The sequence below is a fragment of the Chelonoidis abingdonii genome, chromosome 2, assembly GCF_003597395.2.
Source record: "Chelonoidis abingdonii isolate Lonesome George chromosome 2, CheloAbing_2.0, whole genome shotgun sequence".
Taxonomy (NCBI): domain Eukaryota; kingdom Metazoa; phylum Chordata; order Testudines; family Testudinidae; genus Chelonoidis; species Chelonoidis abingdonii.
In genome coordinates, this window is record NC_133770.1 from 119944152 (window position 1) to 119970578 (window position 26427).

General features: G+C 40.4%; 2 protein-coding genes across 7 annotated transcripts in view; one reads left to right on the plus strand and one right to left on the minus strand.

Moving 5' to 3' along the window:
* The window catches only part of BRD9 (bromodomain containing 9), a 55900-nt gene extending 53488 nt beyond the window's left edge, over positions 1–2412 (minus strand). For all 6 annotated transcript variants that reach the window (XM_032765532.2, XM_032765530.2, XM_032765531.2 and 3 more), the window contains exon 1: positions 2281–2412. In XM_032765532.2, coding sequence (XP_032621423.1) covers positions 2281–2356 — 76 coding nt within the window. In that variant the 5' untranslated portion in view covers positions 2357–2412. The remainder of the gene's footprint in view (positions 1–2280) is intronic.
* A 60-nt stretch (positions 2413–2472) lies between these two features.
* Positions 2473–26427, plus strand: part of TRIP13 (thyroid hormone receptor interactor 13) — a 36243-nt gene continuing 12288 nt past the window's right edge. The window contains exons 1-6 of the mRNA XM_032765561.1: positions 2473–2577; positions 5852–5954; positions 11818–11983; positions 16822–16951; positions 18713–18768; positions 24727–24817. Coding sequence (XP_032621452.1) covers positions 5854–5954; positions 11818–11983; positions 16822–16951; positions 18713–18768; positions 24727–24817 — 544 coding nt within the window. The 5' untranslated portion in view covers positions 2473–2577; positions 5852–5853. The remainder of the gene's footprint in view (positions 2578–5851; positions 5955–11817; positions 11984–16821; positions 16952–18712; positions 18769–24726; positions 24818–26427) is intronic.

Sequence of the window (26427 nt, forward strand, 5' to 3'; positions counted from 1 at the left end):
GTAGCATTTAAATATAGACACTACCTACGCAGATGGGAGGGTTCGACTATCAATGTAGGTAATCCATCTCCCCAAGAGGAGGTAGCTAGGTTGACAGTGTGGAAGAAGCGAAAGAATTGACAAGGATTTGTAGGGGATCTTAATGCATGCCAGTCTGTTAGCAAGAGTTAGGCCAGCTGTAACCCTAATGACGTGAGATTTGTAGAAGCGAGGATAGTGTGAGGCGAGTAGGAAAGAACTGTGTGAGAAGTTATCACGACCTTGCCTAATAATCAAATGCGTACTCTGGCGCCCAGAAGCTGAGGAAAATAAGATAGCAGGATGGCCTATGCATAAACAAACTGCATCTGTTGCTCATCACTGTCTGTAATATTGCTTGCTATTGTCTGTAACAAAGGTATAAATGCTTGCTGTAATTGTTTACCTGTTGAGAGACCTGTCCGGGACTGGGGCAACCCAGTGTCCTAGGGCACTCCCTCCCTCTATTGCAATTGCTGGAGAAATAATAAAGTATTTGATTTTGCTACAACCAAACAAAAAGCGAGAACTGAGTTTTTCTCCGACAACAGAAATATTATTCGCAAAAAGAATAGGAGTACTTGTGTCACCTTAAGAGACTAACAAATTTATTTCAGCATGAAATATTTGTTAGTCTCTAAGGTGCCACAAGTACTCCTGTTCTTTTTGCGGATACAGACTAACACGGCTGCTACTCTGAAAGAAGAATTATTGCATTGCCTAGCACTGTCTACATGGGGACTTTCTGTCTACATGTAGATTTTTCACACTCCTGGATTGATGTAGTTAAACCGACCTAATTTTTTACCGCAGACCAGGCCTTACTTCTAAAATCTTGAAGAACACAGTGACCAGACAGAACCAGCTCAATTTACTAATTACATTCTTTGTTTAATAAATCAGTCTTAAATGCAAAACATGCTTTAATAAAAAAATTCTGATATAATCAGCACACCGAAGACAATTTTTAAAATTAATTAAAAAATAAGATGCTGCTTTTTTGCGCATTTTAAAATGAATTCCAATATACATCCCAGTACAGCTCATCACAAATCACGAGTACAAAATTAATTTAGTAAATAAATGCAATTCATCATTTTCTAATTGAAAAAATGAAAAAAAATGAGAATCGGATTAAATGTATATCAACCTACATAATTGCTTAAATATGTACCGATGTAGCCTGCTGTCCTAGCTAGCAAAATGAAGTACCAATTTTGGCGCAGAGCTATCTTTAGCTGTAAATCAATGTTTTCGTTATTACCAACCCATGAGAATCAACATTTCTTTAGAAAAACAACTAAAGTTAAAATGCAAAAACACAATTAAAACAGATGATGTAAACCAAGGTTTCCTGCTTGCTGATTTAAACCACGATTAAAATTGGTGATTTAAACTGCTCTGATTTAAATCCATCTACTTTGAGTAATGCTCAATCTCTCCTTATTTTCTTCAGGCTCTATCATCAATTAGTGCACCTGTTCTTTTAAATATAACAGTTCAAATATTTTATGGGAAACTTTCTTTGACAGGTCCACGTAACTCATCAGCTCCCTGAAGAGTTATGTATATGCACGGAACATAGAGGGAAACTGAGATAAGCACCTGAATACACAAAGACTTTACTTCGCAGTGTTTGTGTTGAACCCAGGAGGTTAGAGAGAGACGGTGGGTGAGGAGAGATTGCAGGGACACTTGCTCATACAGACTAACAGGGCTCCCGTTCCGAAACCTGTCTCCAAGGAGGGCGTGAATGTGGTACTAGGCTCTGCTAGGGTCCCTAGCAGAGCCCCGCTGACTCCACAGGGCCTTGCGGGGCTCTCCCTAGCGCACTGGGAAGATACAGTATCAGGGATCAAAGCGACACTCCGCAGCCTGACGCGTGAGCTGGGCTCGGTACTAGCCCTGGAGTCTCCAGCCCCGCACGTTAGTTGCTACTCTTCATTTGGCCGATTCCTGCCTGTCTATTTTCAGAGGGGAACCGGCCCGGCGAGCAGGCCCAGCCTCCGCGCAGCGCGGGGAGAGCGACACCAACACGCGCCGCTCGGGCCGCGGGAGCGACACCAGCTCTCCCGGGAGGGCAGCAAGGCGGGGGCGCCCCCCCGCGGCGCCAGCCCGGGTCTCAGCGCCCCCGCCATGAAACAGGCGTCGCGAGTCCCCCGCTGGCAGCGACAACCGGGGCCAAATGCGCCGAGCGAGCGGCGCCGCCCGCGGGCTGAGCAGGCAGCGAAGGGCCCCGCACTCCCTGCCGTCGGCACTCACCGCTGTAGGTGGGGGGCGCGGCGGCCGATCGCCATTCCGCCTTCTCCGTCTTGTGCTTCTTGTGCTTCTTGCCCATGGCGGCCCCGCCGCGGCCGGAAACAGCCGCCGTCGCGGCTCGGGCCCCAGCGGAAGCGAGTCGGGAGATGCACTTCCGGGTAAAGGGGTCGCCCGGGAGCATGAACTTCCGGGGCAGGAGGCGGGGTTCCCTTCCCCGCGTTTTTCCAAAAGTAGCGACGGTAGCTACTTCCCGTGCGCGAGCCCTGCCCAGCCTCCCTCCTTCCCGCGGCGCACGGAGTGGTACGTTACGTTACGTTACGTTACGCTGAGGGAGCGGGCGGCGGGGGATGGGTCGGGGGCTCCGGTTCCGGCTGCGGGGCGCGATCCCTGACAGCGCGGGCCAGGGGTGAGCGCCGGGCAGCGCAGCCCGGCCCGTCCCTACAGCGGCCCGTGCGGTGTCTCCGGGGCCCGCCTGTGCCCTGTGCACCCGAGCCGCATCCGCGCAGGCCCTGGGGCGGCCGGGTGTAGCCAGAACATCGTGTTCGCACGCGGTGGTGCCCGGTCGGGTCAGCCCGAGGTTCCCTGCCGGGTCGGGGAGTAACCGCCTCGGCCTGAAGGTCCGATAGAGGAACTAACACGATTAAATAATAGATGACTGTGTCTAAGGCTATAAAGTAGGGGGTTGGCAAACGATGGCCCACGAATCAGATCTGGTCCCTCAGGGATTTGGATCCAGCCCACGGGCTTGCCCCCCATGCAGGGCAAGGATATTTTGTGCCCTAGACGAAACTTCCACCTTGGCGCCCCACCCCCCCCAGCCCCCGCGTGGAGCATCGCTTATTAATAAACTTTCATAAATGAATACAGTGGAGTTACATCTTACGTGAGGGTTAGGTTCTAAGGTCCGTGTGTAAGAGGAAAATCACATATAGTGAAAATGACCATAAACTACAGAACACACTGTATATGCTAGAACAGGGGTCGTCAACCTACAGCATGCGTGCCGATTTTTTTTTTAATGGTAGGCTGTGGGTCCCAGCTGCCGCTGAAGCTACTGCCGGTCTGGGGTTCAGAGTGCTGTAGATAGCTGCCTAGTTCGCCTAGTGGTTATACTGGCCCTGGCCCAGTGGCGCCACGGCTCCCGCGCCACTCTCAGGAGCAGCCGGCACCATGTCCCTGCCGCCCCAAGGCCAATGGGAGCTTCAGGGGAGGTATTTGGAGGTTTGGCAAGGGCAGCACATGCGGAGTCCTCCCCCCACCCCCGTCCCAGGGGCCGCAGTGCTTCCTGGAGCAGGGCTGGGGACAGGGCAGGCATGCAGGTGCCACTGCCACCCCAGAACCGCTTTAGACAAGCGGTGCTGGGCTGGAGCCTGAACCCCTACTGCCCCCTACCTCCTAACTCCCTGTCCTGAGCCCCCTCCCTACACCTCGCACCCCTCCTGCACCCCCAACTCCCTGCCCTGAGCCCCCTTGTAAACCCTAACCCCTTGCTTTGAGCCCCCTACTGCACCCTGCACCCCTGTACACACCAATCCCCTGGCCTGAGCTCCCTGCCACACTCCACGCCCCTTCTGCACCCCAACCCCCTGCCCTAATCTCCCTCCTGCATTCTGCACCTCTCCTGCACCCCAACCCCCTGCCAAGCCCCCTTATACACCCCGCACCCCTTCTGCCCCAATCCGTTGCCCTGAGCCCCTTCCTGCACACCGCACCCCCTCCTGCACCCAGACCCTCTGTCCTGGCCCTGCATACAATTTCTGCACCCAGATGTGGCCCTCGGCCCAAAAAGTTTGCCCACCCCTGACCTAGTGTCTCGTTTGTGAAGCACAGAAGAGTCCACCCCTGTGTTGATTCAGTCTCCCTGAGTGAGTCTATGCTGCATTTTAAAACCTTTGGCAGCACATCTACAGGTATAGACCAAGGAAGCCAAACTCCTGCCAGAGCCTGAATATCTACACTGCTGTTTTTAGCCTGAGCACAAGTCTACAGGCTGTAGACTTGGGCTCTGACGTTCACTGCTGCGAGTTTTAAACAGCAGTGTAGATATACTCTCAGTACTGTTCTAGGTGTCCTCTTGCCAGATGCCATAGCTGGACTAGGCAGGGACATGTCATGATGCTCTCAGTAGAAGCACAGTCATTGTATGCTTCAGTCACAACTGCTGGGTGAACTAGGTCTAATTGGTGGACAAAATAATGAGAGGATGGACTGTTTCACCCACCACTCTCTTTTTGGGTCCTTAAAGAAAGAGATTTTAGGGGGAGGAGAGACAGGCTACGTTAGCAAGCTTCACCATCTTGGCTGCATCCATAGACGCCGACTCCGTGGGTGTTCCAGGGCTGGAGCACCCATGGGGAAAAATTAGTGAGTGCTCTGCACCCACTGGCAGCCAAGCTCCCCTCACCTCCCGGCCCACCTCCTTCCCCTTCCCGGAGCGCTGTTTGGCGGCGTTAGCATGCAATGGGAGGAGGGAGGAGGAGTGGGAATGTGGCACGCTCAGGGGAGGAGGTGGGGCCGAGTCGGGGATTTGGGGAAGGGATTGGAATGGGGGCAGGGAAGAGCCAGGGCTGGGGCAGAGCTGGGGGAACGAGGCGGGGGTTGAGCATCCGCAGCAAAGAGGGGAAGTTGGTGCCTATGGCTGCATCCCCACCATCTCCTGGGACCCCAGACCTTCATCCTAATCCTGAGAAATGTCCTGGCTAGACTGGGCCAAAGAGAGAAACCAGATGACGTCAATCTGTGCTGATTCCAACTGAATCCCAAACACCACCAGGGATGAAACACGATCAGACTTTAACAAAAGCTCCAGCCCATCTCAACTGACTTCTTTTCTCTTCCCTAATAGGACAGTTGTTACAATTTTTATTTTAATACCAGTTTACAAGACTCTCAAACAATGGTAATTTTCCTTCTAAAATTCCCCTCCAAATAAAGGGAAAGAGAAAAAAATATTGTTAAATATGAAACCCTCACTTAATATTTTACATTTCAAATGCTTTAACTGTTTTTTTCTTTCTTTAATAAAAGGTTAAAAGAATGTTAACGGTGTGTTTGCCATGGTACTGAGCAGGCTGAGGTGTCTGTTTCCTGAACCCTGTTTAACACTGTTTAATGTTGGACAGTGACTGGGTTATGCTAATATCTTTAACCCATATATTTCATCTAAATTAATGCAACAGAATGAGTTTATAGAGCAGTTTGTAGATGTAAATTGCTGAAAGCTAATGTAAATCATGTAGAGTTGTGGACTGTGGTATAGAAGTTTGTAGATGTTTGCCTGAATTGGAGTATTACTGCTTGAACTGTTACCCCTCTGAAAACTGCTTGAACTGTTATGTTACCAAACCTTTGTGTTGTTTTAATCTTTCCATCACTTTTTTTCAATTTATGATAAACAGCTCTTTCCTCTGGAAAGTATAATAGCCACAGATCCACATTCCCATGGTATTAACTTGGCCTAATTATTATTAGAATGGGGCAAATGCTTTATCATTCTGATATTTTAACAACTCTTCAAAGTCAAGGCCATTAGAGGCACTTTTTTAGTAAACACTATTGTATATTTTCTTTTTAGGAATGAATAAAATGGATGAGGCAGCTGGTGATTTAAAACAGGCACTTCCAAATGTGTGTGATTCTGTGCAGATACATGTAGAAGTTCATCAGAAATCAAACAGGTTTGTTTTATATTGTGACCATTTCAGAGGTATATGAATGAAGCCTAACATACGTCACAAGAACTTAGTAGGTTTTCCAAAACACAAGCTTCATTTCAAAAACTAGTAAAGGTGGTTAAATAAGTGTGCTTACCTATCACACCACTAAGGAAACCAATTCACTAAAGGAAAAAAAAACCCTTGCACTACTCATATGCTAAACTTCTTATTCTTTTCAAGAAATGTGCATTCCAGAAACTTAACTTTGATCTTGGATTTTATTTGATGTATTTTTATCTTAATATTACTATCTGAATATTAACATTATTGTGATCAACTGCTAAATATCAACTATTAAGGATGTAACTTTTTTCATGAGAATAATATACATATCTAATAACAAAAATCATGATGTTGTCAGAGTGGTAAAATTGCATATATGTAAACTTACGTGTGAGACTCATTGTCTTAAAGTGTTCATATATAATTTTGTTGCCGGCACAAAGTGCCCGAGGCCAAGCAACAGCAGGGGAGTCCGTCACCCAGTGTGCCGCGCCAATAAACACACTAGGGTGGAGAAGCAAACCAAGTTTATTTGAGATCTCAAAGTGGTGCAGGGAGACTGACGCCTCAAATCAAGCACACCTAAAACAAGCAGTCTGTTCCTTTATATCCCATGAGAACTTTTTTCACTGACTAGCTTACCCCCCACTCCCGCTCCCTCTCCCTCTCCTGTCCGCTGCAGCATTTTCTGCTGACGCACACTTTTGTCTTCCTCCTTCCTCCCCCCACTTTCTGCTGCAGGGACATGTATGCTGTATCTAAAAGCGGCCTTGAAACTTGCTTCAATTTAGCTCCAGTGTGTTACAGCAGGGAACTGGCTGTTACAATCAGAAAACTAACTGCTGACATTACATTTTACAGCTATCAACATATTAGGTTACACTAGGTTACACAAAGTGTTGAACATGGAGGAACAATGGTTCACTGAAGCCTACCACAGGAGGGCTTCATTGACACTCAAGGTCTACCACCCTCCCGAGTTACCTAGGGTTATACCTGGTGACACCAACAATTTGATGGCTTTTTTCTGGAAGAAGGTTGTTTATTTTTTTAGATTAGATATGATTGTCTATTTATTTTGGGTCAGAGTTAGTTTTATTGTGTTGAAGTAGAACTATGTTGCCAAATAATATGTATGGTCCATACAAGATTTATGCAGTGTATAACTATTTGTTTCCTAGCTTTTAAGTTCTTTGGACTTAAAAGTTATGTGACAGAACATTATTGCTTAATAACTTTGAATGTTTTTTGAAACCAAGTGTTTGGGCTTTGGTATTCCAATTTTTACAACTTTCATTTTTTCTTGTATAGGCAAATTAAGGTTATTTTCATTTTAAATAAAATGGGTTGAATGAGTCATTAGATTATTAAATTAAAGGAGTAAGAAGTGTTGGGCAAGATAATTTCTGGAAACAGACATCCATATTCCCATAATAGTTCTGAATTTTTGTTTGTTTTTTTTTAAATCAGTGAAAATGTACTGTCTACAAGGGAGACATCACCTTAGTATGTTTATAAAGGACATGAAATCAGTCGTTTGTATGTACAAGCAATACATTGTCTTAGTCTCTTTGCACTGGTTTTTGAAGAATTTTTCTATTCAATGTTGAAGAATTAATGTATGACTTTTTTTTGAAGCCTGTGGGATTCACCACGTAAACCTGTTTGGAACTCGACACAACAGGAATTGTCCTCAATTTTTCACGTGCAGGTCATAGTCAGGGTCTCTGGCGGATGCTTTCCTTTTGTTCTGGGAAGATAATCTCATGTATGCATCCTCTCTGGTTCTGCTCCTACCCAGAGTGTTGTTAAAAAGCAAACAGGGTCTTGCTTGCATAATCCTCATAGCACTGGCATGGCCGTACCACCATTGATTTTCCACTCTGCTGATTCTCTCAAGCAGGGCTCCAGAACCAGACTTGATCTCAGAAGACCATGGGCTCCTCGTTCATCACAACCCATGTGCTTTTAGCCATACAGTAAGGATCCTCCATCATTAATACTTTTGGAGGAGGTCTGTTCAAGGGATATTCTCTTGAATAGCAGAAAACATTCTTCTAGATATACTTACCTGTGAAGTGGAAATTCTTTTCTTTGTGGTCTCAACAAAAAAGTATTTGTCTGGTCCAGGCTCCAATATATCATGTGCTGGGCTATTTGTTATACCTGAAACAACAGTCTTCCAATTGGTCTGTCAGGGTGTACCTGGCCTCTTACTCTGCTTTCCACCTTCCATTTGATACTTGTCCGTTTTTCTCCAATCCTACCTCACTTAGGTTTTTGAAGGGTCTGGGCCAAGTTTATATTCCCAAGTAGAGGAACTTAAATATGGTATTAACAAAGCTAATGGATCGACCCTTTGAACCTCTGGCTATCTGTTTTTTTGCTGCATCTTTCAGGAAGGGTAACCTTTTTTGTGGCAATTACCTTAGCAAGGAGAGTAGGAGAATTCAGACCCCTGGTGTCTGATCCATCATATACAGCCTCTTACAAGCACAGGGTATACTTACCCCTTCATCCAAAGTGGCTTCTCATTTCCACATCAATCAGGCAATGTATTTATCAACTTTCTTTCCTAACCCTCTTGTTCATAATGATGAAGAGAGATGCCACACAGATGTTAGGGGAGTATGTGTATTTTACTTGCATAAGACTAAACCATTTAGGTCATCCTCACAACTGTTCGTAGCAACTGTGCACAGGATGTAGGGCCTTCCAGTCTCATCCCAAAGAACTTTATTGTGCATTTCCTCCTGTGTGTGTTTTTGCTACAGTAGGCTGTGTAATTCTGACAAGCAGGGAGCTAGGATCTTCAACAAGATTGCATGCAGCCTCTGCTGCTTTTCTAGCTAAAGTACCTATACTGGACATTTGTAGAACTTAAACTTGGTCATCAGTACATATTTTTGAATGTCATGGTGCTATTTTTTTTAACAGTCTTGAGAGAGTGCCAGATTTGGATGTGTGTGTGTAGTCCTTCCATCATTATTTGGGTAAACTGTGATCCCACCTTTTGGACTAAACTGCTTATGAGTCACCTGAAGTGGAATGGATGTGTGCGCTCACTGGAAGAAGAAAACATGGTTACTAACCTGTAGCTGATGTTTTTTGAGATATGTTGTGTTGTGTATGACCATTCCATGACCCACCCTCCTTCCCCTCTATATTGGAGTCTGTCTGGTAAGAAGGAACTGTAGGGAGGAGGGGACGTGCTCTGGTCTTTATACCATTGTGAAGCAGCAGGAGGCAGCAGAGAACTCATGAGGTTCCCCAATGGGTACTGATAAGGGATCACTGGACCTGGCAGAGCACAGCTTGCAAATAGAAGACACTGACCGGAGGGGGGGAGCTAGAGGGTCCCTGGCAGCTGCAGTTTTTTAATATACCTTGAAGGAAGTAGGTGGCATGCAGGAATCTCCATACAAGCCCAGGACCCAACTTCAGGCTGTTGCTCCCTGTGGATTCCAGGGCTGGATGGGGGATGAGGATATCAAGTGTCTGGGCTGGGGTGGGGGGGCACAGCTTGGGTGTAAGGGGGAGGGCAAGTGTCTGGGCTAGTGGGCATAGCTGGAGTCTGGGGGGATGGCAAGTGTCTGGGCTGAGGGGCACAGCAGGGGGGGATGGTGAGTGTCTGGGCTGGGGGGCACAGCTGGGTCGGGGGGGAACGCAAGTGGTCTGGACAGGGTGGGCACAGCTGGGGGGGCATGGTGAGTGGTCTGGGTGGCGGTGCCCTGCAGCTGGGCTGCTGCGGGAGAGGAGTGTGGGCCTGGCCTCCTGCTAAGTTCTGGGATGGGGGGGCAAAGAACAGGAACTGGGTTGTCCAAGGGTATTACTTAGCTCTCTGCTCCTAGAGGAATTTTTTTTGTGTCTGTGTGTTACAAGCATAGTTTGCTTGGAAGGTTTATTTTGAAATATGATTACCCAAAATAATGTAAACTTGGCGTGATTATATTACTTGTTTATTTTTTTGACAAAATATGCAGATTTTTTAATTTTTTGGCACAGAATTCCCCAGGAGTAACTCTTATGTCGAGCGGTTACAGTGCAGGCTTCTGCTACGTACTTCTAAATTAAAATTGTGGCAAGTATTAGACCTAGCATTGGTCAAGCAGATTAAAATTAATTGTCGTTTAAAAAAATAAATTGCGTATTAATTGCTCAATTAAACATTTTTGGCTGTTTTCTACATTTTCAAATATATGATTTCAATTACAACACAGAATACAAAGTGTACAGTGCTCACTTTACATTTATTTTGGATTACAAATATTTGCCCTGTAAAAAACAAAAGAAATAGTATTTTTAAGTTCACCTAATACAAGTACTGGAGTGCAATCTCTTTATCATGAAAATTGAACTTACAAATGTAGCATTATATACAAAAAAAAACTGCATTCAAAAATAAAACTGTAAAATTTTAGAGCCTACAAGTCCACTCAGACAAACAAACTTGGTTACAATTTGCAGGAGATAATGCTGCCTGCTTCTTGTTTACGGTGTCTCCTGAAAGTGAGAACAGGCGTTTGCAAGGCACTGTTGTAGTCGGCATTGCAAGATATTTACGTGCCAGATGTGCTAAAAATTCATGTGTCCCTTCATCATCAACGACCATTCCAGAGGACATGCGTCCATGCTGAAGATGGGTTCTGCTCGATAACGATCCAAAGCGGAGCGAATCAACGCATGTTCATTTTCATTATCTGAGTCCGAAGCCACCAGTAGAAGGTTGATTTTCTTTTTTAGTGGTTTGGATTCTGTAGTTTCTGCATTGGAGTGTTGCTCTTTTAAGACATCTGAAAGCATGCTCCACACCTCATCCCTCTCAGATTTTGGAAGGCACTTCTGATTTTTAAACCTTGGATCCAATGTTGTAGCTATTTTTAGAAATCTCACATTGGTATCTTTTGTGTTTTGTCAAATCTGCTGTGAAAGTGTTCTTAAACAAACGTGCTGAGTCATCATCCGAGACTGCTATAACATGAAATTTATAGCAGAATGTGAGTAAAACAGAGCCAAAGATATACAGCTCTGCCCAAAGGAGTTCAATCACAAATTTAATTAATGCATTTTTTTTTAATGAGTGCCATCTGGAAGCATGTCTTTTGGAATGGTGGCTGAAGCATGAAGGGGCATACGAATGTTCAGCAATCTGGCACGTAAATACCTTGCAATGCCGGCTACAAAAGTGCCATGTGAATGCCTGTTCTCACTTTCAGGTGACGTAGTAAATAAGAAGCCGGCAACATTATCTCCCGTAAATGTAAACAAACTTGTTTTTCTTAGTGATTGGCTGAACAAGAAGTAGGACTGAGTGGACTTGTAGGCTCTAAACTTTTACGTTTTGTTTTTGAGAGCAGTCACGTAACAAAAAAAAGCTACATTTGTAAGTTGCACTTTCATGATAAAGAGATTGCACTACAGTATTTGTATGAGGTGAACTGAAAAATACTATTTTTATCATTTTTACAGTGCAAATATTTGTAATAAAAATAATATAAAGTGAGCAGTGTACACTTGGTATTCTCTGTTGTCATAGAAATCAATACATTTGGAAAAGGTAGAAAAACATCTGAAAATATTTAATAAATTTCAGTTGACATTCTATTGTTTAACAGTACAATTAACGCAAAAATTAATCATGATTAATTATGTGAGTTAACTGAGATTAATTGAAAGCCCTAATTAGAACACTTTTTCTTCTAGAAAAAGTCAGTATTTTCCACGTTCTGTTTTTTAAAAGCTTTTTGTAGGTATATTAATCTTGCATGCTGCCAGGCATATCACTGGTGTTTAACAAATAATGTTGTTTTTCTCTTATTAGCACCTCAAAGAAAGAAGATATCAGGCTGAGTGTCTTAAAGCTGCTAAACAGACATAACATTGTTTTTGGTGATTACACATGGACTGAGTTTGACGACGGTTTTCTGAACAACAATGTGCAGTCTGTGTCTATTGTGGACACGGAACTAAAACTAAAAGAAAGACAGGTAATCAAATTTTTGTAAATATAAAAAGCGTATCCTTTTTATAGAAAAATGTTATCAACTTGCTATAAATCAGATTAAATTATAGTAATCTGTTTAATTAAGATTACTCTTAGCTTTAGTCTTCTGAATTTTCAGTGTCAATTATTTCTGATACTGTATGTTTTATTTTTGTTTCTTTCAAAATGATCGTAGTTTTGCATGTGTAAAATCTAACTCAGGAACAAGTACAGCAGCAATCACTGCATCGCAAAAGATGGATACAAATTTCCCAGAATTATTTATTTTCTTCTCCCCCATGAGGCAAACAAGTGTGCATGCAGTTTTTACAAAGGAGGTGTGTATCAACAGGCAAAAGACAGGTGTTGGGATATACTAGCAGAAAACCACAAATTTTAGTTCATCTCCTGGTGATGCAGTATCAAGCTGTCATATTTTCAATTAAACAAATTTATCCCTTTTGCTATGTAATACTGTTTCATTGGAGCAAAATAATGGGGAAAATATGGTGTAGTAAAAATAATGGTGTAGTAAAAAATGTAGTACAAATCCTGAAAATACCCACACTTACAACCTGTTTTCCAAATTTAATTCTGTGTGTCTGATTCTTTCATGAATTGACCAGAAAAGTAGTATGTTTCTTCAGGTGACACACAAAATGTGTCTGATTTCAATAGGCAAAACTATATTTACCCTGTCACATAACATGAGAACAATGGAACACTAACAATTAAAAGGCTGCCAAATTTAAAACTGGTAAATGGAAATACTTTTTATGTAATAGGTATTTAACCTGTATAACTTATTGTCATAGGATGTTGAGGCTAAAATATGATGAGGATTCAAAAGAGTAGACATGTATATGAACAAGACCATTCATGGTTACAACAGGTAGTGTAAATGTTTCAAGGAATCTAACCATCCTGCTGGAGCATATGAGACAACCACTCTGCTTGGGGAGTCTCCTTTATTTAAGACTCTTTAGTCATTTTAAAGACTCTTTAGTCATCTGTATAAAGTTAATATTTAAGTCAGGAGTGGGGAACCTACAGCCCATGGGCCCGATCTGATCTGTTGCTTCATGTAATCCGGCCCACGGCAAATCTCTGCTGTGAGCCAGAAGCCCTGAGCCTTGTCCCCCTGTGGTGCTGGAGCCGCGATTCGCAGCTCGTCCCTCTGCGGGCCGAAGCTGGTGTTGTCTTGCTGTTAAAAGTCCAGTCAGTTCTGTGCAACTCCTGGAAGCGACCAGCTTGTCCCTGTGGCCCCTAGGAGCAGGGGCGATCAGAGAAGTGCCATGCTCTGGCCCCGCCCCAAGTGCTGGCTCCGCAGCTCCCTTTGGCCGGGAACCGTGGCTATTAGGAGCTGTGGGGGTGGCACCTGCACAGAGCCCCTTGACCCCTCCACCAAGGACCTGCTTCTGGGAGCCTCAGCATCCTCCCCTGCTTCCTGCCCTATTGCTCCTCAGCTGCAGAGGGGAGGGGTCACTGTACAGGGAGCTGCTCCCCCATCTGCCCAGCCCCCGTGCATCCAGACCTCCCATACCCAGGCACTCCGCCAAGACTCACCCCATACACCCAGAATCTCTCTAGTCCTCCATACCTGAAACCCACCCCAATGAACCTCAACCCTTGCACCTGGAGCGCTGGCACCCAGACCCTGTTCCTCCGGATCCCCACCCCTTATGCTGTGTCAAGGTCGGGTGCTGCTGGGCTGGGCCAGTTTGTTTACCTGCCAAAGCCCCTCGCCATCCGTGAGACTTGGGAGTCTGTATGGGTCCTGGGAGGAAGAGGGCAGCATGTCCAAAAATATTTTGATTGGCTGGAATCTTCTTGAACGGCAGCAGTTAGAAATAGAACTGAATGACCACTGGTTGATTGAAATACAAGAGATACTTCATAACCTACAGAGCATTCCATAAATAGTAATCCATTAATAAAAGGGACCGTAATAAATTATGCAGAGTTGGGGAAAGCTAAAATCACTATTTTGGAGATTTTTTACTATATGTGAATGTGGAAAAACTGTTAAAGCTAAGTGCAAGTTCTTTTCTTTTGAGTATGTGACACACAGATAAAATGGAGAAATCCTTGTGATGTCCAGCTACTGGCAAAGATAGATTATTGCAGTCAAACAGCAGGAAAGGAAAATTTTTTTCACTGAATTCTACTTTCTTTGGCAACGTCATCAGGAAGCATGAAATCTTTTGATGAAGATAGTTTTATTTTTGCTGCCATTCATCTCACTAATTACATTTCTTCACCTTCTAATAAGAATTTTGGTACTCCATCTGCATCAGCATTGAAAACTCCTACTTCCTGAAAGTCTTCAGATGGTAATCAAATTCAGTAGATGAAAGAGGATAGAATATCATGGTCAGAAAAACAAACTTGACCATACATTTGCTAGCAGTATTTATGCTAGCAGTACATTATTTCATATAATTAAAAATCCATATATACTAGAATTTTTTCATAAATCATGGCCAATTTACAAAGGGCTAAATAGGAAACTGCTTGCAGGAAGTCTTCTGAATGCTGAAGCAGATTCCATGAAAGAGAGTTGGTGTGTTTGTGTTTTTATTATGTAAACTCCTTATGTGTCCCTACTGTCTGATGGATGGAGCGATACACATAATGAGGGTGTTATCATTGTCATGGGAACAACTCTACAACTAGTGTTTTACTTATTCCAATGCACACTTTAGCATCAACACAAAGCCCAATATTTTCCTGGCCTGCTTAAAAATGTAATCAATGAATTTGGTCCTGGGAGGATTATTTTGGTTGACTAACAGTGCAGCTAATATGAAAGCTGCTTGGTCTTTGCTGATGAACCAATAGGCACCCTGTCTGTATATGGATATGCTGCCCATACGATGCAGCTTTTTATTGGTGATGTCAGAGACCTGACAACTTTCTCATCATGTGAAAAATGAAAAGCATTGTCAAGTTTTTCAAAAACAAAGAAAAGTCCCAACAACTATTTTCCACCACCATTTGGTACAGCACTCGGTTTAATCCACACTGAATAAGCCTCATTGTACTTGGTGGGCATCTTCAGATATTTAATATCTTCAGAGATCTTTAAAGATATGCAAATATCTTCAGATATGCAACGAGGCTCTTCAAGGAGATGCTGTTGAAGAAGGGGTGGCTGGGTGTTGCCCCTGAGTAATCTTCCCTGATATTCTTGATGGCTGTCTTTGGGTGCAAAATTCATTTCACTACTTGAAACTATAGTTCAGTCCTTTCAGAATGTGGAAAGTGATAGTTCTGCATTGTCTGATGCCAAGAATGAGTTCCTAAATACTAAGAAACATTTGTGAAAAGGCTGAACACAGTCCATTTGCAAAGCCGAAGAGAAAGATAATGGACAAAATAATACCATGGAAAAAATCGAGTGATCACTTGCACGCATCAGTGCTGCCTATGTGCTTGATCCCGGACCTTTCTGATAACTAATTTGATTCAGCTTGTGACCTCATAGTGGCTCTTGCAAATTTTAAAAGATACACAAATGAACAAGTCTGACAGAGGCAGCAAATTATAAAGCATGAAGCAACATGTTCAGTCATAAAACAATGTAGAGTACAATACCAGCTGTTGAATCAAAACTGCTTGCTTTATCATGGTGAAAAGGGTTGTGTCCTTGCACTATAGTTACAATGGCAACATTTATATCACTTCTGTGCACTAAATAAAATTGGTCAGCTTGGGGAATGGTCCATTCAAAAATCAGAAATAGAATGAAGACTTCCACTGCTGAGAAGCTAGTGACTGTCATTAAGATTAGAGAAGAAAATTGCAGGTGAAAAATTCAGTCAGTATTCGTCAGATTAAGAAGAAGAGGGAGATACTGATGAATTTGATGATGACAAAGATATAGATTAAGCAGCTGAAGCTGATAAAGAAAAAGATAATGTAAAGCGAGATGCTGCCTACCTAACGTAAGTTTATTAAAAATAACTTTTCTGAGTTTTTTTTATGAATTTCATTTTTTTGCTTTTAACTGTTAAGTCTTGAATAAAGTTCACATTTAAATGCTAACCTAACGTTGATAAAGAAGGTAATTATTTTTTCATTATCAAACTTCTTTAATTTTCACATTTTTCTTAGTTAAAATAACTGAATTAAGTAATTTTTTGTAATTGGGCATAAGTATCTATCTAAGGGTAAGCCCATTGTTGCCTATCTTTTTTTTGTTACTATTGTTCTAATAAATTAGCGCTTTGATAAATATTTGACTATTTTTACTTTGACCATATTTAATGAACATTTGATTGGTCAATTGGCCAGTGATTTTTAGACCAGTAAAAGCCCAACCACATAAATCCCCCAAAAGTAAACTTCAGAATTCAGGTTGAAAGTGATTGTTTTCTTCAGACAGGCCACTTCTTGATTATTTCATTGAAGAGCTGAATGAATATTTAGAGGAATTTCGTGGGCAATAGACATTCTAAGATCTTTGTTCCAGAGAGCTCTGTAGTTTCTAGTTACTCTGATAAATAGTAGAAATGTGGAATGTTCAGTCTCTCATCTACCACATTCAAAACCACTGAATGAATTGAAATAATGTAAGATGCACAGAAGGAGCGTAAATACCATCTCATTCTTAGTATGATTTATTGGGGGTGAGCGGGGGGGAGAAATAATAAGACTAAAATTGAATCACTGGTTCTAAAAATATACAGGTCTTTACCCAAAAACCTCAGATTGCTTCTGTTTTTAACTCCATTCTTTTCTTTTTCTAAAAAGAGAACTTATTATAAGCTACCGAAAGTGAGTTATTTGACTGACTTATCAACTTACTTATTAAAGCTGACTTTTTTCTATCCATTGTAGCCCATTAATTTGAGCAAATGCAATCTCTCGATTCATATTTTTCATCTGAATGACGAAGGACCAAGCACTGAAAATCTAGAGGAAGAGAATGAGAATATTGTTGCAGCCAACCACTGGGTGCTGCCTACAGGTACTCTTCTTTTGGTAGCCAGCTGGGGTGGTTAGTGGGAGGTCCAGAGGAAAATCTGTGAATGGGAGGGGACATTGTTGTTTGACTGTAGCTATAAGGCTGCTTGTTAAAGGTAATCTCTACATGGGATGAAGCTTGGTTCCCAACAGGTGTGAGGAAGCAATGAATTGATAAAAAAATTTTTTGTTAGTCATCTCTTTTTTGACTGAAGCAATGCAAAGGATTCTGGGATATGGCACACAATTCTGAAGGACTAGGAGGTAAAGGAAGTAAGTGTTTTTGTGGTCATGGTGTAAATGAATGGAAATGAAAATGCATGATCTAAATGAATATTTATTTTTACAAGAACATTTCACAGACTAAAAGTCTTCTCCTCTGGTATTTGTAGTACATTCTAATTAACTTTTGGGCACCTATTCTTGCCCATACGCTTAATATCCTATGAATGCACACTCTTCTCTCACTGTATATAGTGGACATAGGCAATATTAAATGGTGGTGTAATTAAGGGCTCTCAGGATGGGAGGCTTAATGTTAAGATCTGTTGGAGAGTTCTGACAGGCATCCAAATGACTGAAAATGAGTAATGCATTGAATTCTTACTCTGGAAAAGTGAGGATCAGAGCCAGTAATTGGATCAGACAGGCATTATCCCATCTTGTCAAGTCATTCATTTAAGAAGGAGAAAAAAACAAAACTGGGAGGAGGAGAGGAGTGTAGGGGCCTTGTTCCCAAAATAGGAATAAGATTTGCCCCGGATGTATTGAAATAAGGCCTGATCCTCTCTGTTACTGTCATGTCTTCAGGGAAACCAGACTGGGCACTCTTAGGTGGAAGGGAGGGAAACAGCAGTTCCATGGCATTCTCTCCCTTTGACTAATCCTATAGAAAACCTGAGTACACCACATAATTTGAGCTCCACTTCTTGGGAAGGGTTATGGGTGGGAAGGTGGCTGTTCATTTTGACATAATTTTGCCATGTGAGATAATATATTAGGGTGGTTCTTTCCCAGCCACCTTCTCAGCTTTCAGTTCCTATCTATGAAAAGCTACTGCTATGATTATGAGGAAACCCTGCTTTTAAAACCTTTTTAGTTTCCTTTCTGAAAGCTCTGAAACTTATTTATAAGATTTTAATTTTCCTATTTAAAAAAAACCACATAAATACTAACCAAAATCAAGCAGTTGATTTTCACTTATTTTCTACAACTCTTTGTTTTTTCTGCTTTGCTCTGTTATATGCCGACAATAGTCTTGTAAAAAAATTGAATTATAAAACTGGCCTTTTTAATAAACAAATATCCTGGCTTTCATAGATTTTACTCTTAGCAAATTTGGCATCTCACTTTCACATTTTTAACATGGAAAATAAAATGATTGGGAACAAATTCTATTCAATTAATTTTTTCCTACCTATAGGTAAATGTTACTGAAAGTTGAAACCAGTAAATAGTTTAACCCATACTTACAGTTGTTGACCAAATAGTAGTATGCCATAGAAGTTGTAAAACTCTCTGATTCACTAATGAGTAAAGAACTTTCCTTTCAGGGCAACAAAATTAACCTAGGTTAATTTTTATTGTTCAAAATTGTCTGCTGTTTGTTCCATATCTTTAATTATGGTTGAGCATTTTTATTATTGCAGAAAATCTGTCAGCATTATAATACACTGTTTAGATAACAGATCATTGCATTTAAGTGAGAGTTCTTAGTTATTAATGAAATAGAATCATACATAATGGCTATAATATTGTTTTTCAGTTGAATTCCATGGTCTTTGGGAGAGCCTTGTGTATGACACTGAAGTAAAATCGCATGTAAGTTGAATGAATAACTCCTCTGTCGACAAGGAAGTCTTGACAGGTAGCCTGTAGAAAGTGCTGCAGCTTGGGGAGAAACAGTCTTCAGAAATGAAACTTATTTTACATGGAATTTTATAAAGCCTTATTAAACTTTTATGTTTGAGGAAAAGTGTGCTTTTTAATTACCTTGTTAGTATATTTCTAGTCAGCTAAAATGAAGACAGAACTTTGCAAAATGAGAATTTTTTTTCAGTTTTCTTAATATATTTTACACAACAAAACTTTCTAGTAATCTCTGGATAAAAATAGATCAAAATGGGTATATTAAATGATGCAACTAAATAAGAGTTGTTTTTTAGCAGCCCTGCGCACTTTCATCTTGCATTGACTTCTGCGAAAGTGATAGGTACAGTACTCTTAATTTATGAAAAATAGGCACCCAGCATAAATTACTTTATTTCCAGGTACCCAAACTCAAATTTTGGCCATAACACTTCATAAAAAATAAAACTTTTTTACATTTTATGTGAATAAAAGGAGATCCTGAGGTATTGTGACTTAGCATAATCTTGGAAGCTGTATTGTGGAAGGGTAGTAACAGCTCCATTGTTTGGCTTCATTGTTGGAATTGTATTCATATCTTGGGTGAACTCAGACTAAAACTCATTAATTTTACCATTTGTAGTTTGAATTTAGTCTGCAAAATTTAATGATATTATCATGTAAACGTTACAGAAATTATATAGCCCAGCTGAATTTTCCATAACATTTCATGATGATGATACACTGTCATATTAACTATTTAAAGCTCAGACTTTTACAAAATGTTTGACAGTCATATTTTCTGAACTCCTCTAGCTGAAACAACACAGCCTCAAGAAACTCTGAATTCTTCCATTGTGTCTATAATGGGGGTTAGGTCAACTTAACTGTTGCAAAAGGTGTGAAATTATTCATAGCCCTTGAGCGATGTCGTTAGTTTGACCTAAATTTTAAGTGTAGGCTAGGATTAAGACATCTATGTGCCTATTCTCTAATGCATTTCTTCATTAATGGTCCCCCGACTGTGAGTGTCTGTTGTAGGAACTGAAGTCGGCTGGAGTAGCAACATCTCCAATAATGAAATAAAATATCTTACAAGAGAGAATCTCTTAGAGCAGAGTTAGTAGCTGTTAGGGCTGTCAATTAATGTCAGTTAACTCATGCGATTAACTCAAAAAAAAATTAATCGCAGTTTTAATCGCACTGTTAAACAATAGGTTCCAATTGACATTTATTAAATATTTTGGATGTTCTTCTACATTTTCATATATATTCTATTCTGTGTTGTAATTGAAGTCAAAGTGTGTATTATTTTTGATTACAAAGATTTGCACCATAAAAATGATAAACAAAAGAAATAGTATTTTTCAGTTTACTTCATACAAGTACTGTAGTGCAATGTCTTAAAATGTAGACTTTTTTAATTACATATCTGCACTCAAAACCAAAAGAATGTAAAACTTTAGAGGCCACAAGTCCACTCAGTCCTACTTCTTGTTCAACCAGTTGCTAAGACAAACAAGCTTGTTTACATTTACAGGAGATAATGATGCCATCTTCTTATTTACAGTGTCACCAGAAAGTGAGAACAGACATTTGCATGGCACTTTTGTAGCCAGCATTGCAAGATACTTACATGCCTGATATGCTAAAAACATTTGTATGCCCCTTCATGCTTCAAGCCACCATTCCAGAGGACATGTTCCATGCTGATGATGCTTGTTAAAAAAAAAATGTGTTAATTAAATTTGTGACTGAACTCCTTGGGGGGGAGAATTGTATGTCTCCTGCTCTGTTTTACCTGCATTCTGCCATATATTTCATGTTATAGCAGTCTTGGATGATGACCCAGCACATGTTGTTAATTTTAAGAACACTTTCACAGCAGATTTGACAAAATGCAAAGAAGGTACCAATGTGAGATTTCTAAAAATAGCTACAGCACTCAACCAAGGTTTAAGAATCTGAAGTGCCTTCCAAAATCTGAGAGGGATGAGGTGTGGAGCATGCTTTCAGAAGTCTTAAAAGAGCAACACTCTGATGTGGAAACTACAGAACCAAACCACCAAAAAAGAAAATCAACCTTCTGCTGGTGGCATCTGACTCAGATGATGAAAATGAACATGTGTCAGTCCACACTGCTTTGGATTTATCGAGCAGAACCCATCATCAGCATGGACGCATGTCCTCTGGAATGGTGGTTGAAGCATGAAGGGACATATGAATCTTTAGCTCATCTGGCACACAAATATCTTGCAACGCCGGCTGCCACAGTGCCATGCGAATTCCTGTTCTCACTTTCAGGTGACATTATAAACAAGAAGCAGGCAGCATTATCTCCTGCAATTGTAAACAAACTTGTTTGTCTGAGTGATTGGCTGAACAAGAAGTAGGACTGAGTGGACTTGCAGGCTTTAAAATTTTACGTTTTATTTTTGAATCTATTTTGTTTTGTACATAATTCTCCATTGGTAAGTTCAACTTTCATGATAGAGATTGCACTCCAGTACTTGTATTAGGCGAATTGAAAAATACTATTTCTTTTGTTTTTTACAGTGTAAATACTTGTATTAAAAATAGAGAGCACTGTACACTTTGTTCTGTGTTGTAATTGAAATCAATATATTTGAAAATGTAGAAAACATCCAAAAATATTTAAATAAATGGTATTCTATTATTGTTTAACAATGCAATCTTTTTTTTTTTTATCATGATTGGTTTTTGTTTAATCACTTGATAGCTCTAGTAGCTATGCTATTTAGAAGAAATCTTCAGCTGAGGTGAGAGGGTAGGGAAGGCTGCTGGCCATTGTACTGATGAGTCCAGGTTAGGAGAGCCTGTCTCTGCAAGTCAGCCATAGGGCATTATACCTTACTGCCTAGTCTGCTTGCTTCTTAACTCTTTCCGCTATAATAAAACACCACCTGTGCTTTCCCATAAACTCAGCTCAGAACAAGTGGTCTGATGAACTTTCCTTATTGTATTGCTCTGACACAAAATAGTGATTTTTAGCAGATGCGACGGCTGCTTTGGTAACATAGCTCATAACTCCACTTTTCAGGGGACTTTAAATCTTCTCCCTCTACTTGCCCTGTTCAAGACAGTCCATACTAATGAAAAGCAACGTGGGGCAAGACTGGGTTAGAACGGAGTTGAAAATTTAATTTATATAAAACTATTAATGCCCTCTAGACCACTGAAAGGTTTGCAACCTATCTTATGTGTGACTAATTTTTCCTGTTTTTCTAGAGGGTGAACTGGGAAAACAGTGGAAATTTGACAAACTCATAGGCTGGCTTAGTAACAAGAGACTTTGAGTGCAGTTTTCAACCTCTTGGTTCCTCATCTCATCTCATGAAAAAACAACTTTAGGGAGGAGTTGAAAATTCCAGTAAACGTCCATTAATGAGGCTGGTGCTGTGTGTAACAAACGTCTGGTTTGCTGTGAGGGGGTTGTCCAGTAAGTCACACCATTAGTGTTCACCCAAATAATTCCAAATGTGTCCCTTGGTAATACACCTCTACCTTTTGATGGCCTCCCCGTACCTGAGAGAGGTGCTTAGAATAGCAGATCTCCACACAAGCAGTTGCCCCTTGATGAAGTCCTGAGCTTCCTCAGACGGTTGTAAAACAACAAAACCTTGAGCTATAGAACATGCTCATTGGGACATTGGTAACAATTAGATGTTTAACTATAGAATTATTGGCACTAAGTTAATCACTTTTTAAAAAAAAATGCTGCTTATTAATACTTTTCAAAAAGAAAAACTTAAATATTTTCACAATTAAGTGAGCCTGTCCATGGGTAACAAAACAGCATGTTAATAACATTTCAGATTGTCTTAGTACCTGAGGAAAAGTGGAAATGTTTTTTTAAGACCTGATGCAGTTTCATTTAGAAACTACACAGCATCAATAAACATATTAAAAGTATGTCTTTTAGAATTGTCTTGTAGGTGCTTGTTCGCTTTCGGTAATGTCTCTTCTCTCTGCTATTGGGTCATCAATTGATTGTTCCCCTTATCCAGAGCGAAAATAATTCTAAAATCTTATGGTTTCTCCTTGACCCAATTCAGGCTAGCCCTCCTGGGTTTTTTTCTGCTGCATGCACTTTCTGTTGGTGACAGCTATTCACTTCTGAAATGACAATACTTTTAATCTATTTTAAAAATTGCCTGTTGCATAGTAGGTAAACTGTAAACTGATATACTGAAAATAACAATAGGCACATGGACCAAACAGCACTTTGAAAAATAAATACTACATTATTATTGGTAAGAAGAGAAAAACTAAATAACCATCAAACTGAACTTAACATCTAGAAAAAGATTACTTTGCCTTTACATGCCTGTTTAAACTATGGATAGATTGAATTGAAACTACTTCTCAGTATTGCAAAACTAAAACACTTTGAAAAGCTGGAAAATACGAACAGTACTACTGTGTAGTTACAGAAATTCATAAAGATACTCCTGTTCCCACACGCATTCCAATTTTAGAAAAGGAGTGTCTAAGAGAACTGTTGCAAAATAACAATATTTAGGGTGACCAGACAGCAAGTGTGAAAAATCGGGACGGGGGGTAATTGGAGCCTATATAAGAAAAAACCCAAAAATCGGGACTCTCTCTGTAAAATCAGGACATCTGGTCACCCTAACAATATTGAGGATGTAATCGAGTGAAAAGACATCTCAAGAATTAAAATGTAATATGTGTTAAGAACATTTTCAAGTTCTCATAGATTTTTTTTAAAAACAGTTTTGGTACATCATAAAACCTTTTTTGTTCTGTATAATGGCTGTACCTACAGGACTTACGGCATGCAATATTGCAGGAATGTTACATTGACTTCTCAATTTAACATAAACAAAAAATTGAGATATAGCAATAGAAATTAAAATATACTATTGGGTATTCCTATTCTAATTATAGATGAAGTCAGGATAGAGTCAAGCTTCTTATCTTTCAGGCAGGAAAGTAAAAACTGAGGACAGTATTCTTTTTGGAAGCAAACATTCTTTTGTCTGGAGAATTCCTACTATTTACATTTGTTCTGGGTAAAGCAATTTACCAGTTGCTTACAGTAGCAAATAAACAGTTCCATAGGAAGTAAAGAAAATTTGACTGGAAATATTTATATATGATGGGCTATCAGTATATATCAGAAGATACAGCATATGGTTAAACGTCAAATAGCATCAGGCATTATGACTAAGAAAAATATACATCTTTTAGAACATCTGAAAGTAAATATAATATGGATGTGATTGAAGCAACTCTGTCATTATTCCAGACCAGCAACCAAATCCAGTTTTTCATATCAAAAATTAAATCATAAATACAAAAAGAGCAATGACAAGTTTTCATCTAAAACATAGATTGAACAGCAACCCATTTTCAGAGTGTATGATGCAAGTAGTTGTTTAAAAAAGAGAGAGTTTATATCAAATTTGACAGTATAGAACAATACCACCAATTAAACACAGGTTCAATTGCATATCTTACGAGACCTTTTGGTAATTGGGAATCCATTTCCGATATCTGTAGTCTATGCCATTTCCAATAATATTGGTAAAAATATTTTCAGAGGGAACTATGCTTATTGTATCTAGAGTAAAGACACTAAAAGTAAATGTCAGTCTGAGAAACAAAAGCAGACCAGAATTTAATGAAAAAATATATTTTCAGACCTCATTTAACAATGGTTGGTATCAAAGAGAGAAAAATATATAAAAGAAGAAAAAAGGAAAATAAATAGTACTGAGATAAGTAGAGGTGGTCAAAAATGCAGCTTCGATGGGACCTAAACATTTGCCTTGCTCTATGCACTTCTTCCATAGTAGTGATGATGACGTTGTGTTATGTTCTCTTGTTAGTAATCCTGTTATAGTATGTGTGTTAACTGTTCTTTCCTTCCTCTTCTTGAACTAGCTACTCGACTATGTGATGACAACTTTACTGTTTTCTGACAAAAATGTTGACAGCAATCTGATATCCTGGAACAGAGTTGTCTTGCTGCACGGTAAAGATTACAACTTCTAAAGAAAGAATAAATGTATTGATAATGAAGCCGTTCTCTTGACTAAGCTGTACTGCACTTCTGTGTGGTAGAATGTGGGTTCCTTTTCCCACTGGTTCTCTCCCCAAATTACCAATAATGGAAGCAATCCCCCAATGACAGGAAATGCTTTGTCATTGAACAATGATCCCTTTGGATGATTAGGGAACAGCATTGACAGGGCTTCTCTAGGAGCTGTATCTAGTCTTCTTTGGCAAGAATACAGTGGAACTTAAGGGAGCAGAGAAACCTTTCAATAGCCAAGTGATAACTAATATTAAACAGATTAAATTGATTGTTTAATAAACTAAGCTGTATAATTATCCCCAGATGCAATGGTAACCATTATATTTTCAATTAAGTGACTACTTACTGTGGTGTTTCTTGTATAACATACAAGATGGTTTTTGGAGCATCACTCAGTTGCTTTGGAAGGAATTATGCCATAAACAGGATTATGACTTCAGCTGAACCATTATGTATCAAGTGGCAGCCCAGAATGAGCTTCTGTGACCAATAGATGTTCTTAATGGAAATGCTAATTAGTGGACATTCACTTAACCTTAGTAGAGCTACCATGAGATTTTATAATAAATAGAGCAAATTAATAGAGTGCTCTCTTCTCTTGGTTTATTTATAGGTCTAAATATAAAATGTTGTTGAAAGGTGCAAAATGATTTTGAAGGGAGAATTGGATCCTTTATATCGCTGGAATACTTGAGTCATCATGGATTTGTTTAAATATATGTGTTAGAATAGGAAAAAAGCTAAGAACATCAGAAGCTGAAGGTGCAGGTTTTTTGTTTTGTTTTGTTTTTAATGTAGCCACATTACAACTACAACATTGACTTTGTGACCCATTGGAAGCATTGTCATCTTAGCTGGTTACCAATAACACAGTTAAGTTAGTGTCCACATATGAACTTTTTTGACAATCTTTGCATATTCACACTTCCCAGGCTAGTTAAGCATGTTTGTATTGGTCCATTCCTAGAAAATCTGGGCAGCTACCCTGGAGGGGGTAGAGTGCCCCAAGGGCAAACCCACAGTGTGTCATCAGTTGCACATTGGGCAGGGCGCTCTGTGATGTCTTAATGTACAGATTGGCAGAAGGAAAGAGGGAGAGACTGGCCAAATGCATGCACGTTTAGCATTTCTGTCTATACAGTAGAAAACAAATATGCTGAATCAGGTGCAGGAAGACAACAATATGCTGTCTTAAGCTAACAATGTACATTATTTACCAAAAAAATCCCATAATACTTGGGCAGTCTGACTAGTAGGAATGCTTGCATACGAGGGAGGGTGCAGGCATTTCAACCACCGTATTGTCTGGGTGTGCTCCAAGCAGGGTTAGATGGCATAGTAATAAAACATCTACTCCCAGTGTATAATAGTACTTTTACTGTTACAGTCAGTGGAGCTGCATCAGTGGTAATGCAGTTCTGATAGATTTTAAAAATAACACTAGTGCACAGGGAGAAATGCTGTTAGATGCCATGGTTACTGAGAGTTTAACCATCTGTCTGTGTGCAGACCATGGTTAGAGGAAACTGTGCAAGTAACTGGTTACA